This window comes from Pteropus medius, unplaced genomic scaffold (assembly GCF_902729225.1).
Source record: "Pteropus medius unplaced genomic scaffold, Ma_sr-lr_union100, whole genome shotgun sequence".
Lineage (NCBI taxonomy): Eukaryota > Metazoa > Chordata > Mammalia > Chiroptera > Pteropodidae > Pteropus > Pteropus medius.
This window is the reverse complement of record NW_024352786.1, coordinates 4,810,582-4,827,307: the sequence shown is the minus strand read 5'-3', so window position 1 is coordinate 4,827,307 and position 16,726 is coordinate 4,810,582. Positions and strand designations below refer to the sequence as shown.

General features: G+C 35.4%; 1 protein-coding gene and 1 pseudogene across 1 annotated transcript; one reads left to right on the top strand and one right to left on the bottom strand.

Annotated features, from left to right (window-relative positions):
- Positions 1-13,314: 13,314 nt before the first annotated feature.
- On the bottom strand, positions 13,315-13,433 carry LOC120591326 (uncharacterized; annotated as a pseudogene).
- Positions 13,434-14,044: 611 nt separating this feature from the next.
- Positions 14,045-14,625, top strand: GIMD1 (GIMAP family P-loop NTPase domain containing 1). The gene is given in 2 exon segments (XM_039848751.1): positions 14,045-14,492; positions 14,494-14,625. Coding segments are annotated over 2 exon segments (480 nt in total). The 5' UTR covers positions 14,045-14,144.
- Positions 14,626-16,726: the final 2,101 nt, after the last annotated feature.

The following is a 16,726-nucleotide window of genomic DNA, read 5'->3' as shown; positions in this document are numbered from 1 at the left end:
GGAGTCACCAGCAAGAGAGAAGTGGAAGAGAGTGAAGATGGACTTACTCCCTTGTCTCCCTTCCATGAGTTGAGATTTTCCTATAGTTCCTATCAGGCAACACCCACTCACTAATGACTACTTCCTTTCTTAACCGCCCCCACCCCAGGGAGGTAGCCTCTCACTCATGCTAGCCCCAGGGTACCATCTCATCTTTCTTAGTTTCTCTCATCAATGCCCACACTTTTATAAATAGTCCAGTTATTAACTCTCTTTGGTTATCACCTCTGTGTATGTAATCTATTTCCAGCTGGACTCTGACTTAATTAAGTAGGAAAAAATGTGGCATTTTGAATGTAAACCAAAGGTACAGATAAAAACTTACCAACTAAACTGAGGCATAAGTTAAATAAGAGCTGTTGTAAATGGGATAATAATACTTCCACCAAAGGGTTATGGTTAGGATCAAATATGAAATGCCTTAATAGTGCCTGGCTCATAATAGATGTTTAATAAATGCAAATTTGTTTCCTATCCCCTTCATTCCAACCCTTTATTCAATTAGTGAATAAGAATTAGTTAATTCCAAAGGCACCAATTTTATAAGAAGACCTAAGGTCTACCTCCCAAGACGAAAAATAAAGAAATGGCTCAAATGCCTCTGCCCTCTCGTCACCACAGCCATTGCAAACATTAATAATTGATTGTGGTACTTGCTCTCACTGAACTCTGATAGGATCTTGGAATCTTTCTCAAAAAAGCTTTCTTAGAATTCACTTTTTTCTCTCTCCTATTCCTTGGACACCTTTGTTTCTAATCATTCCAGGAACGTAAAAAGTCCCAGACTAGATTATGAGGTGGTTAAAATACCAAACAAAAGACCACATTTTTAGAATTATCTCTGATATCGTACAGAAGCTAAGATTTGGAGCACATTTTTGAGTGGCTGAACAATGAATTGTACATTCAGCTCCTGGCATCATTCTACCGTCTTGGGTGCAACTTGAAATAAATAAACAAGCAACAAGGGAACAAAACAAATCTGAGAAGTTCTTTCTCATAGAGGTCATGTTAAACAATCTATTTATATCTCCAGGTCACAGGATGAGGGATGGAGATGACATAGGGGAAGACTCACACAGTGGAAGATCTGGTTAAACTCCACTGTATTGCACAATGGATTCCCTGTACATACCGTTCAGGTTTTCATGGTCTTGCTTAAGGACTAACTGACTAGTTGGCAGTACTGATTTACAGATAACTTTCTAGCAGCAGCATTTGCATTTAAACAGAAATGCAAGACATCTCTTTGCTAAAAATGAAAAGAAGCTAACTGCAGCATGAAACATTGCTGTACTGCATTCATTCTACTCATTGCATTATTGTTTGTAATAACTAATTTAACCTTGGGACCACAGTCCCCAGTTTTCCCAAGTGAACTTTAAAAAGGAAATAAAACTGAAGCGACTTCGTTGTGGATAATATTTTTATGCAGCTTGTAAATTAAGTAAAATACTTCTTAAAAATTTAAAACTTTGAGGTATTATATAGAACTGCAAAGGTATATTCCTTAGCTTATAACTAAAAAAAAAATAATAATACAAATGGCCAGTGTGCAAATACATATGTGTACGTGTGTCTGTTGGTATTTATGTCCACTTGCCCTCAAGGAATATTATCAAATATGGCATGTGTGGGTATGTAATACACCCAAAAGAATATTTTTAAACATTTATGAGCACATGTATAAAGGCACTAAGTGCTTTCCATAATATACTTATTCAACTGCTGTAATATAGCAAAATAAAATATACACCATTTATCATTATTCCCATTTCATAGATAAGAAGATCAAGGCTTGAAAAATGTTATATGCATTGCCCCAAAGGCCAGAGCTTATAAGTGGCAGAATTAGCACTCAAGTACAGGGCTTCCATTCTAAAGTCAAAGCTCTTTAAAATTCATTACACTCTCATGTACATACCATCACTGATGATCACAAAAGGCAAACCAGCAAATATCCATTGTGTATACTAAAAAAAATAAGTTAAAAAGCATAGTTATTTAACAGAATAAAGGTCCATAATAAATGATTAAATATACTCAAGGACATAAGAAAAAGATTGATTAATAGTGAGGTGAAAGGGAAAAGGAAGTATGAAAATTAATATTTAATATTTCCATTTATTCAGCAAACATTTATCAAGTGCCCTCATGAGGTGCTAGGCCCCGCACTCAACAATAGGAGTATAAAAAATTTATAATTACATTACCTTCAAAGAACTTAAAGTCAAACAGAGAGATGCAGATGTATAAATAACTTTGCTATTCCAAAGGAAATTAAAATTTCACCAGGCATAGTGAAGGCACACAGAAAACACAGTTGTCATTAAGGCATTCCAGAGAGGGTGGGAAGGGAGGTGGGAATGGCTCTACTGAGGAGGTGACTAGAATTGACTACTGAAGTAAATAGAAGAAAAAATGATTTTTTCCTAAAGCTTATATTTTTATTAATAACAGATTAATGGAGATATAACTCATATACCATTAAATTCACCTTTTCAAATTGTGCAATTACATGTTTTTCAGTATGTTTACAGAGCTTTGCCACCATCACCACTATCTAGTTTTAAAATATTTTCATCATGCCATACTCATTAGCAGTCATTTCCCATTTCCCCACTCACCCTATCTCTTGGAAGGTACTAACCTACTCTCTAATTCTGTGGGTTTGCTTACTTTGGACATTTCATATAAAGAGAATCATACAATATGTGATCCTGTGTTACTAGTTTCTTTTACTTAGTGTAAGATTTTCAAGACTCATTCATATTGTAGTGTGTATAACTACTTTATGTGCTTTTATTGTCAAATAGTACTTTGCTGTATGAATGTATCACATTTTATTTATCCAATAATTAGTTGATGACATTTAGGCTGTTTACAGTTTGGGGCTATTATGAATAATGTTACTGTAAACAACTATGTACAAGTTTTTGTATGGGCATATGTTTTCCTTCCTCATGAGTATATGTCTAGGAGTGGTATTATGGATCTGTCAAATTAACACTTGTTAAATGGAGCACAGGTTGCTAGATGGGGAGTCGCAGTTCAATAACAGACTATAAGAAAAATTAAGAGAGAGAAGTTTGTTACTCACAGCTCTCTGAAGAAGTACGTGGCATGCCTCAAGGAGCCACACAGAGAGATCAAGGCAGAGTGCAGAGAGAGAGAGAGGATGTGGGGTACAGGCCTTTATTAGGGTCCATTAGTGGAGTGCTGTGGGGCTCTTGGGCTAAGGCCAGATTGGTCGATCTAAACCAAAAGAATGGGGTTTTGGTAAGTCTCACAGGGGTCTTATCTAAGAGATGCACAAAGCGAAGGACCTGACAGGCATGAGAGACAATCACAAAGGCTGTTAAGAAAGTCATATCAGAAACTTACATTTACTTGTGACTCTGCAGGCTGTTATCTAGGGTATGCACTTGCACAAGGGGACTAGTGTCAGATTGAGGTCCCTGTGGGCCACTTGGCCAAACAAAATGGATACCAAGACAGAAGTACCATGGAGTAGCTTAGTTGAACTCTCAACAAGTAGAATTTTGGAGTCATATGGTAATTCTATATATTTTAAGAACACTTTTTAAGAAATTGCCAAAGTGGCTGCATCACCAAAAATATATGAGCGGTCTAAATTTTTCACATCCTCAGTAACACTTGTTATTCTCTATTTATTTTGGCCACCAAGGTAGGTTTGAAGTGGTATCTCATTTTGGATTTGGTTTGCATTTCCCTAATGAATAATGGTGTCAAGCATTTTTTCATGTGTTTATTGGTGATTTGCATATCTTCTTTGGAGAAATGTTTATTCGAATCCTTTGCCCATCATTCAATTGTGTTGTCCTTTTATTGAGTTGTAAGAGCTTTTTAATATATTATGGTTGTGTCTTGTTAGCTATGAGTTGCAAATGTTTTTTCACATTCTGTGAGTTATCTTTTCAGTTTCTTGATGATGTTCTTTAAAGCACAAAGGTTTTTAATTTTCATGATGTCCAATTTATATATCTTTTCCTTGTTACTTAGGCTTTTGTTGTCATATCTTAAACAACCATGCCTAAGCCAAATTCATAAAGATTTACTTCTCTGTTTTCTTCTAAGATTTGTATAATTTTAGCTATTTAATTTACTCTATGATCCACTTTGAGTTAATTTTTGTATATGATGCGAGGTAGGGGTCCACCTTCATTTTCTTAATGTAGATATCCAGTTGTCCCAGAACAGTTTGTCAATAAAACTATTCTGTCTCCCTTTAAAATGTCTTGGCACTTCATAGAAAATTACATTACTATAAATGTAAGAATTTATTTCTGCAGTCTCAATTCTATTCCATAGTTTTATATGTTTATCTTCTTGCCATGAATATTTGTGAGTCTTGAAAGATGAACAGATATTTGCCAACCAGACAAAGGGTTCAGGTGAGGTGGGAGTGCGGGGAAGAGAGCATTCCAGACAGAGATACTGGCATGCGTAGACATGTATAAGAAGAATACCATGACCACATTGAGGAAAAACAAGGAATGGGCTTTAGCTACAGCATTAACAGCTATGGAGCACAGTAAGGGTGAAAGAGAGGTAAGGTGTAGGACTAAGAAATTTGACTTTTACCCGATAGACATGTGGAGCTTGTGAAGACTTTTACACATGACTATATTTGGCTCTGGAAAGGTCTTTCTAGCAGAAATATGAAGAATAAACTGGAAGTCTAAAATGAAGGCAGAGACATCATTTCAGAAATTATATCATTATATCCAAGCAGTCAGTCAAAAGAGCCTAAAGAAAGACCATACAATGGGGTCCAGAGTAGAGGGATGGATGTGTTGGACAGATGTTTAAAAGGAAAAATCAGTAATATTTCTTCACCAGTTGGACGAGTTTAGGTTGAAATCGAAGGAAAAATTATTCATGACTTCCAGGTTTCTACTGAAGAGTGCTACTCATCAACCTAGAGAACACAAGAGGAGGGCTGAGTTAGAGCAAATATAATCATTTCCATTTGGGACACATTGAATATTCACGAATACTTTCTATATGTCAAGCACTGCATTAACTGTTTTACATACAGTATTCCATTCACTTTATATGCATTATATCGCTAGCCCCACAAGGTTTTATTGATTCCATTTTATAGAAGAGGAAATACTATTTATGATACTTTATTGTCACACCAGATGCCATCTGTGTATTTATGTAGCACAGCATCATCTCTAAATGTTATTTTTTGCCTTTTGATTATAATGTAAATTTGTGCATACCACTGAATTTAGAAATTGCTTTAGAGAATATCTGGCTTAGACCGTTTTTTTAAAAAAAAGTATTGTAAAACAGGACTGAAAGAAAAATTAGTGTCATACAAAGGACCACCTTGGGCCATAAAGATATTTTGCCACTTACATATGCAATCTACTTCTTGCCATTTCTTTTGCCAAATTAAGCTTATTATTGGATTATGTAAACATGATCTTTATTCTATTTTGTAATATCCTGTATACCTTCCCAAATTGGCCAGAAGAACAAATTCAACTTTTCCACCACATCTAAGCTTACAACAATGTGTTTCAAATGAGTGTCTCCAAATACTGTGGGCCTACAGTTTGTTTTTTAGCCCAGCAATTTTATAGCAATACTGTAAAGCGATGACTTCAATTTCATATAATCATGCTTGGCACAGATAGTGGCTCTTATCCAGACCCATTTCATTTCACCTTTTAGGAATTATGTAAATATCATATGTCTCTTTTTTCGAAACTTACCACTACAGTGTTACATTACTGATCTCATCTCTCATAGACCACACAACGTATTGACCTTAGCATTTGTCTTTTTTGCACTTAGCTCATGTGGTGAGCACCTGAAAGCCATTCTTAAAATTTACCACCCACTCTCTTGCCTCCTCTGCCGCTGACTTTTAAATCGTGCTTGTTAATTTCTGTGGAGACTTGGCTGACAAGCAGGATGCGATGTACTGTGTGGGGTCATGATCACAGAGGTACAATACCAGATCAGTATAAGATTTTAACAACATGGTTATTTATGAAAGTTATTGAGTATAACCAGAAATAAGTAGAACATGAGCAAAAGAATTGTGCAGAGCCCTTAAAACTTCTCTTTTATATTTATATTCATTTTATGGTATAATAAATAAGTATAATGTCTCTCTGGATTCAGGTAGACCTGAGTTGGAGTTCTCCCTCTGCTACTTCTAAGCTGTGTGGCCTTGAGTTTCTACATTGAGAAAGTGACAATAATTGTGTCTACAACACAGACTTGTTATAAGGATTACATGAAAAAATTCACATAAATCACTTAGCACATGTCCACTTCACAGTAATTGCCCATAAAGTACAGTTGCTATTTTTATTACTATTGTTTCTATCATGGCCGGTTTTCTGGGGGGAGAGTTTTTATGATTAAAATGGCCTAGATCTACAAGATTAAGCCCCAAACAGAAACAAAGCACATTATTGCCAAACTTCAACTAACTTTGGATAACTTTAACTTTTCCTTTAGAAAATCCATTATTTCTTGATTTTATGTTTTAAATGTTTTTCTAAAACATTTTTATGGAAAGAAGCATGAAAATGAAATATCGGTTTACATATATTGGTAAATTGTGCTCCCCAGCGCCCCTTTGCCTTCTTCCAGTGGCCCTTTCTCCCCTCCTCTACACTCCAGTATAGAATCCCAACAGTAACTAGTGGAGCATATGAGTACCAACAACTGCACTCTGACAAAAAAAAAGTAACCCCAGCTCTGCCATTTACTAACTATATGACCTTGAGCAAATCACTTAACCCCTCTGTGCCTGAAAGTCCTTTAAAATAGCGTTGAAAATACTACCCACCTCAGAGGGTTGTGGGAGTTAATATATTAAAGTGTCTAGAACAATGCCTGATACATGTGCCACAAAAGTCTTAGCTTTCTATTATAGTATGCTGAACTTGTATATAGTGTTGCATGTACGCACACACGCACACAAACACAAAACTGACATTTCCTTTTCTGTATCACTAACTACCTTTCTACAATGCATTCTTAAGACTCTGCATAGAAATGCATAGAAACCTACAATGGATGGCACTTATTTGATTCTCTTTTGCTTAGTATTTCAGTTACTCCTCAGCATTGTTAGGAATTTGGAAATCTTGAATTCCTGTTTTAGGTCACAAAAGTACATTTAGTGTTCATATGTTGTTTTATCTTTTAAGATGAAATAAAGGGCTGCTATATAGTAGAGCTTTGTTGTACAATATTTTATCCCTAAAAACACTGAAGACTTGAATTTAATACTAGTAACTACGCCACTCATATAGCTGACACTCTTTGATAAGAGCCCGATAAAATTGTCCTATTGTCATGAATGATGTCTTTTGCATAGCTTAGTTGATGATTATGGTCCGTCAGTGGCAAACAAAACACACACACACACATTCATACACACATACACGTCCTATCTAACTTCAGTATCAGATGGCAAAATACTAAGAGAGTTAGAGGATTTTTTGACCTTTCTGTAATTAGTAGTATCTTTTGTTGGTCCCAGTGTTTCAGACATTTTGGTATGAGCAAGTTTTAGTGACAGTATCTGGGAAGTTGGTTCCATACCCAGCTAATGCTAGGGGAAAAAATTATTACATTTTCTTGGAAAAGAAAAACTAGGTTCTTAAGAAGATTATAAATACATTAGATAAGTTATAGTTGTTATTATGTAGGGTCTATTTTTATTAATTTGAGACTCAATTATTGTGAAAAAAAGAAAGAAGAAAGTACTTCTCATAAAATGGAAGATTTTGTGGCATCAAGTGTAGGAGGAATCAGATGTGGTGTCTTCTCACTACTCTTCATGGCATTTGTAATGCTTTATAACATGATAAGGAAGTTTCTAGTACTTCTCAGGACATTATTAGAAGAATTTATAACTCAGAAATGTTTGCAAGTAGATAATATACATGATATAACTAGAGTCTCTAAGGAGTTGAAACCAGTCTAGTGTCTTATCTCAGAGGCTAAGGGGTTATAGCTTTATTAATCGTTATGAGACCCTTAGCTTTTGTGCATCTGGCTAATAAAATATATTTATCCACAAAGGTTGAGTGCATGTTATTTCTTGGTAAGAGAAATCAAACATAAAATCTTTAACATATGAAATTATTTTTATTTTATTATGTCTTCGATGACATTTTGTATTACATTCTATCTTATTTCTCAAAGTGAGTAAAAAAGGTCTTTTATCAAAGAGGATGTAAATTAGGGTAATAAAATAGCATAAGTTGTTCAATAAGGCTTGGAAGCTTTAAGGTCATTTGACACATTTTGAGAATCTGAAGTAAGCATCTTTGTTATGCTGAAATTTTTCCTCAAAATTTAATTTTCCTTTAGTAGGTATAAAATTAAAACTTCACTGATTTTTCTCTTGCTTTCAAGGCTGTGTTCATTTCTTAAATAACGGCTCAGATTTGGTGGCCAAAAGTTTAGCTTTGTAAGTTGAATCATTATATCCTAGAGGCATCATATTATAAGTTTCGTTTATGTTCATGGAAATATACTTTCAACTACAAAAGTACAAAAGTTAATTACATACACACACGTGCCCGCACACGCACATACTAATTATATAAAGCCAAACCCATTATGTAAGCCATCTCAGAACAAGAAAGGGGATATAATGGCAGAAATATAGGCAATTATATTTTTAAAAATTTAAAATACATATTGATTAAATTATAAATCAAAATTGACACAAGAAGAGTCAAATTACTATAATAGAAAAATTTTAAGTTGTACTAGAATGACTTCCAGGAAGTTTTCAGGCCTAGCTGTTTTCATGAAAGTTTCTTCAGATTTTTCTAGGGATGTATTCTAGAAAAATTCTTCAGATTTTTCAAGGTATTATTGCAAAACACCATAAAAGAAAGACATTTTCCTAATTCATTTTAAGAGGTTGGCATATTCTTGATCTGAAAACCTGACAAATATAGGATAAAAATAGAAAACTATAAACCGAGCTCACTATTTTAAAGTTGCTGAAATTATAGATAAATCTTAGAAAATTGAATGCAGTAACATAGCAAAATACCATACCCTGATTGCCAACAATTATGCTTGACTCCACACAGTTCACATCCTAAACAAAATCCCATTAGTAGTGCCTCTCATTACTGCAGTGGTTATTAAAGAAGGGGAGTAAAGAGGGAGAGGAAATGGATAGTTTGGAAAAAGAAATGTACTTAACGTGTCAGTCACCAAGAGGAGTCACTGTCCCACGAGCCCCAGGAAATAAAGATTTAAAAATGATTCTATTTTCCTCTCTGTTCTTTTCTGAACTTCTTCAATGCTTTGAAATACACATATTTCATTTATAATTTTAAAAAATTAATTAGAAATACTTAGGAAGAAAAAAATAGCAAACAAACAAAAACCAACAGCCACAACATCAAACGAAAACAACATCATAAGTGTTTCCATGCAGGGACGGGACTAGTGGAGTCTTTAAAATATGAAACCAACCAAGTTTAGACTGAAATCTCTCCTAGTCCCATTTATGTTCCTGCCCAGACCTGGGCATTATTCATTGCTCCAAGAATCTTTAAATTGCATTCAAATGAAGACCATCTGTCCCGCAAGTTTAACCTACTGACCAGTGTTCTCAAAAACTGTTTGAAAGGTGAGGTCTGATGCCTTATTCTAAGACCACCTCAGACTGAGTCAATCAACTCACTACCAACTTCAAACAGCTTTTCAGTGTTCCCTTTGACTTGGAGCAGTGTTGGCCAAGATTAAAGTCATTTAGACATCATAAATATAGATTCTGGTTATTACTCTAAGGGTCATCTTTATGGAAAGAAAACATGCAAGCAAGGAGTTTACAGTTCAAGCCAATGCAAATTGGAATTTGTATAAAAAAAACTGTGAGAGCATTTTTAAATCAAATTGCTATAAGTCAAGAACTATTTATACTAAAACTCAATTTTATGGAGTATAAAGAAAAATTTTACTAAGTATAGTGACATATGATTTATATAATTTTTATATTATATGTATGTGTTCCAAGCTGAAATGTGCCCCTCCAAAATTCATATTTTGAAGTCCTAACCCCCAGGACCTCAGAATGTGATTGTATTTGGAGATAAGGCCTTTAAAGAGGTAATTAAGCTAAAGCAAGGTCGTGAGTACAGACACAGACATAAGCAGGAAAACCATATGAAGACACAGGCAGAATATGACCATTCACAAGCCAAGGAAAAAGGCCTCAGGAGAAACCAATCCCACTGACACTTGGTCTCAGAGCTCTAGCCTCTAGAACTCTAAGAAAATTAATTTCTGTTGTTTAAGCCTCCCAGTCTATGATACTTTATTATGCCACCTGACAATTATGAAAAGTTGAACATCCTCTCAAAGATTCTTGCAAGTTCCTAGACACAAATGTCCTTCTAGGGTCAACCTCTTGCCTCTCCTGAATTACATCAGTTCAGAAGTCATTCCACAATCTCCAACTTTTGTGGTCCCTGTCCGGTGCTAACCTAGGGTGGATCTCAGCTCTTTCCATTAATTTCCATCAAAATAAACGAACATAAAGTAAAATGCTAACAACATCCAAAAACGAAACAAAAATAAGAATTCACATTTACACAAGGTAACTGTGAACATGGCAGACTTTACATCCCAGAAATGCAAAGAATTTAAAATTGAACGTTAGCTATTTGTGCTCTAACACAGTCCCTTAGTCATTCTGACCAGTGAGAGTCTCCCCCGCTTTCCCTCCTCCCCTCCTTTCCCCCCTACTCTGGCTCCTCTCCCCTATTCTCTCTCGTACACACCCTGACCTCCACTCTGTTCTTGGCTCTCCCCTCATCCCCGGAAGTTTGGCTATCACTTTTTGTGCATTGTGTTCATGTTCTCAGGATCCCCAATCTACCTGAAAGAGCTAATCAAACTATTTCCTCAAGTATAGAAAGTCCCCTTTCTCAGAGAAAACCTGGAGCCAGCTGTTAAAGTTATCCAGTTTTATCTCTGCTACATTATATTCAGCTAACTGAAAGGAATGAGGTAATTTTCCAAGTTGTTTTTTTTCTCCACCTTGACGCAAAAATAATTAACATCAGTCATTTAAAATCATCTAATATTAATACGGTACCCTTTTATATGACCTCTAAGTGGACTCAGATCTAAATCTCCATTAAACCTCTTGGAAATTATTTTAAAATTTTTCAGTCTCATTGGAATATTGCTCACACATATGAACTCTGAACCTTATTTTTTAAATAGTCAACTGTTGCATTCAGCAAATGATAGAAACTATGATTTCAAAATGGAGGATTTAAAAACTAAGAAGCTTCTACATGTTCCACCTCCCATAAGGAAAATTGGGAAGGAGGCTTAGTTTGCCTTTATTCAAAAGATCTACGCAATTAATGTGTTGATGTAGATTGCCTAGTTGAAGACTGTCAGTTTATGGTTTGAGGAAGTAAACGAAAATAAATTCTGGTTCAAAATCACTTCTTAGGAAACAGGCTGCTACTGCCACCTGGGGGAAATTCTTTCTGCTTCATTCAAAAAAAAAGTCAATGTGTTTGTCAGATGAAAGCATCCGGTTCATGTTTTCCTTGTCATACCCACACAGGAAGAAGACTTTTTAACTTTCTGCCCATGAAATCATAAGGCATTCCAGATGTCTCCAAGATTCCTTCATACAGAAATACATACTTCACAGACATTTTGAGAGGTACAGGAGGAGATGAACCAGAATATAACCATATAAAGGTGTTTACATCTTATACACAAGAAAGTATTTTGGGAAGTATGTGTTATATACTAGGAAGTGAAAAAAAATCAAATTCATGCTTTCAATAACAAAATAAAACCTCTATTTTTACGCAAAATTTGTTTGGCTTCAAGTTATATTTAATTGTTTTAATTGTACTCCTTAAATATGCTATCATCAATTGATATGGAAAATGCCTATGTTGGTATACTCATGCTAGTGATTCCATCAATTAAGATAATAAATTTCAATTGTATGGAAATAGCCAAGAGTGTTTTCTTAGAGACTTTATGAATTTATGAACTAAATGTTGCTGTGAAGTCAATATATATATATATATATATATTTATTTCATGTATATTACATATCTATTCGTTGAAACTTTCATAAAGTAGTGATATGGTATTCATCAATTACAATGGAAAAAAATGTGACCATTGCTTTTGAAAGTCTAGTTTCTGTTGAACATTTGCCAATATTGCATAACTTTCTCTTATAGATAAATTGTTATCTAGCAATGTCTTAAAACAAAGAATTGAATCCTATAAATAGACATTTCAGGAAGTACCTAATGAAATTACAGGTCTTTCAGGTGACATAAAAAAATTAGTGCTGATTAGAGAACGACAATTAATCATTTATGTAGAGCATTCTGGTAACAGATTAACTAAATAAGACACATACAGTATCAGCCTCAGACTTGTACAACATCAAAAAGCTAAAGTTCACACCAAAGAATAACTGTACAAGCTTGAGGGGAGTCTGTGGGAAGAGCATTTTTAACATTAGAAAAGGTTCATGACATACAGCATATGGACTGGGATTTCATAATTTACAAAAAAAAAAAAATCATTCGTGTGATTCAGGGGTAAAAATAAATCTGAGTGACTAAGGTGCAACCAACACAGCTGAATGAGGTAGGTGAGCTGGGGTGATCTTGAAGGACTCCAGAAATGAGTATTTTATATGGGGGTATGAGGTTCTTTCAAAGTGTTCATGTTAGGGTGTGGGGAGATTGGGGTGGGGGTGTGTTAGAGGACAAGGAAGGCCAGGCATGAAACTATATAATAGAAGCACAGTGATAAGCAAAAGTAACAAGTATGCAATATTAAATGTTTTTATTTCTGAATTAGTAGTTGAGCACTTTCAGAAATTGGCCAGTAGCACTGCCTTAATGATCGAATGAAAATGATCGATGACCTCATAATGCTATAAGAAGCTTATGTTCTGCACAAAGGATCAACTACAATTTTGGGGTGTTAAAAATAGAAGAGTCTCCTGGGGTTCTCCTTCCTCCTAACTGAGCTGCACGACATATTGGAATTTACTTTCCTTATTCCCGAGCCAATACTTTACATTGTAGGCCAAAGAGATGATTTATTAATTATTTCAAAACAGAAATTATAAATAATTCTCATTTTCATTTTTTTTCATTTTTAGGTGGGGCAACCCTTGGTTGACCTCACAGACTGCAAGGATCTTGTCAGTTTACAATCCCTTATTTTTTATTTTTTTTACATTTACAGCACATACTCTTCCTAGGTGGTCTCCCATCCAAGTACCAACCAGGCTCGACCCTGCTTAGCTTCTGAGATCAGATAGGATCAGGCTTGTTCAGGGTGGCATGGCTGTAGACTAAGTAGTTCTCATTTTCATTAGAATGTTACCTGGTTGTAAAACAAAAACAAAAACAAAAAAAAGAAACAAAAAACAAACAAAAATCAGTAAATAGAAACAGAAGCCTTCTTTAACATTATTTATTTATATTTCATAGGAGAGAAGCATTCAGGAAGTCAGAATAGATTTTTTGCAGATGCCACTTGCGTATTCAAGTGGAGTGGAGGCGGGAGATGGGACGTTGTTTAAAATGCAGGAAGGGCTGTTTCTCCCACTGTTCTTTTTCTGTTCCTACTTCTCCTCCGAGGGTGAATAATGTTCAGGTACTGCTGCTAACTTTGAACTCAGGAACTCAGCATCCATTCCTAAACCAACTCACCTACCACACTGATAAGTTAACATATTCCTTCTAAATATGGTTTACATTATCTTCATGTAATTTGGTTTTTTTTTCTTTCATTTTCCTGCAATTCTTTCTTCCTCTTCTCTTTCTTATCTGTATTTGACATCTCTCTCCTCTTCCACTGCAAATTACTGATATTATTTCAATCTTCCCTCTGTCACTGGGGTGTCTTCCCTTTAGTGAAAGACTCCTCTACAATTAGTCACTATGAATGAGGGGGAAGCAAATTAACGGTACTGCTGGAATGTTCCAGGCCAGGTAAGAAGCTTTACATGACGCGAACAAGGAAGCCTACTTGCTTATGCTGAGCTTTGTTTATCCACAGCCATGATGGACTCCAAACAGATGATCATCACCTTGGCTCTCTTTGGCATGACTCAGAGTGGACAAAGTTCTGCTGGGAACATGCTTCTGGGAAGCACTGACTTTCATAGCAGCTTTGCTCCATGTTCTGTGACCAAAAATTATAGTCTGGGCTGCAGTTGTCACCTCCTTGGCTTCATGCGTCAAGGAGGGCAAGACATAACCCTGCAGGTCCAGGTGCTGGACACTCCAGGTTATCCACACAGCAGGCTAAGCAAGAAGCATGCGAAACAAGAGGCCAAGAAGGCCCTGGCACATCACTTTGCGCAAGAGAGTTTCCATCTTGCACTGCTGGTTCAGAGAGCAGACATGCATGCCTCTTTGTGAACAGGAGGTGTCTTCTCCAGTCCAGGTGATCCAGGTAATACAAAGAGGCTATTACACTAATGCCATTATTCCCATTTGGAGGACATTCCTAATAGAAAATTATCCTAATGGAAAATAACTATGAAAAGCTGGTTAAAAGAGTAGTCGAAAGCATGTTTAAAACAAGTGCTGGTCACATAGAAATAGTTGGTAAAAATTACTTAATTTTCCCATGACGAATCATTTTTACAAGTTTTTTAGAGGAATTTAGTCAGTCATTTTATAACTAAGTCATTGAAAAAAATAAGATACTAAACTTTTGAGGTTAACTAAGTCTCAAACTCCTAAGAACCGTAAACCTGAATAAGTTTGTAAATGTGGTCCCCAGATTATCTGCATCAGAATAAACTAGGCTCCTTAAAAGTGAAGATTCATCGAAGCCCTACTGAAACAGTCTCAAGAGCAGAGCCTACATATCTGCATTTGCATTAACTTTCCATATATTTCTTAAAAAGTCAAGTTCTAGAACCACTAAACTAAAATACTGACTTGCATCCATTCAACATTAAGGAGACAATCTCTTATAGTTCGCCAATACCGATTCAGTCATTGATCACTACATCGAAAACCTGCACAGAGCTTCGTGATTGGTGAATAATATTTGAGTCCTGACATCAAAAAGCTTGAGTCTAAAAGAGACAAATAGATCAACAAGTATAAGACAATGCATTAAGTGGCAAAGTAGTGTGATATATGACTGGGGGAAAGGAGACAGCATTGTAACTTACATCATGATAAACATTCGAGAGAGATCCACGCTTTATTTATAGGAAAGAAATCAGGAATTTCAGATGCTTTGCTTGTCTCATCAGCTGTAGAGTCAGAAAGTGCTCCATTCTAGCCATGAGAAGACCACAGGGACCTGTGCTACCTTTGTCTAGTGATCCATCCCTGTTGTCTGTTCATTTACTTTAAGTCGTTGAGTTGGAGGCTTATGCAACTAGTCTAGAAGAGAAGCTGAGAAGAGGGGAGAAGTCCGGGTATGGCCACAGCTAAGAGATGGAGAAAGTAATACCTACATACAGTATATATACATATATGAGCAAGGCCCACGTATGATCAACAATTCTGGAAACTACTCATTAAGCTGCTCCATTTTATTCAATTTCTTGATTCTCTAGTCTGGGGCCACCCAAATTTAACTGCTGGACTTGACTAGTATTACTCTGTAGCCTCGTTAAATCACTGAGCTCAGAGAACTCATCTCTACTAGAAGCTTCACAGGTAAGTAAACTACAAAGAGAATAGAGAACGAACATTTTTCATGCAAGAAGAATTTGTATAAATACTACTCTTCTTTGGGTCCAATCTCTGTTCATGCTGATGCAGGATCTGTTATACTTGGAAAGACAGTGTACTTTGCTTTAAAGAAAGATGTGTTTTCCTTTCACTAGTAAAGGCATAAGATTGCTCTAAATGACAGACACACATTTTATTTTTCAGTAATTGTGCATGTTTCTAAAAATGAAAAAAACAAACATGTGTAATCATAAGAAACTAGTGGAAAAAATTAGGGTGACAAGAGTATAAAAAATAATCCTCATCAACTCCTGAAAAATCAAGGACATGCTGTACAAAAACAGAGAAAAAGAGATGATTGCAATTAAGAAACAATGTGGAATCTAAGAAAGTCCATAAACCTTCCCCAAACTATTAAAGCCTACATTTCAAACAATATTCTTGGTGAGAAATCAAGGAAAACATGTAGATTTCCATCAGTATAATTTTTAAATAGTTTTAAAAATTTATTTAAAGCTACTATTAAATAAACATTTAGGTTAAGCTATAGATGAATGTAATTCAGTAAATTCAGTAAACGCATAAACAAATATTTCCAAAACTAACCTGACTTTCTTTTGTCTCTAAATTTTTCTCTATGCTGGTCCTGTGCTGAGCCAAAAAGGGAATGTAAAAGACATCATTTTGAAAATAGATTTTTCCAGTTTTAAGATTTAGAACAATATTGCAATTTCCTAATTTTTTGTTATAGAAATGTGAATTCGATTCATGTATGTCTCCGATCTTTTTAAATGGTATCTGGCATACAGCTTTCTCTTAAGGCTGCCTTCCTTAGGTCAATGTCCAATTCAGGAGTTGAAGGCAACGAGAAGATGGGCTAGGGCAAACTCAGATCTATAATTTTTTTTTTTTTTTGCAGTGCAAATAACTTCTCTGCAAAG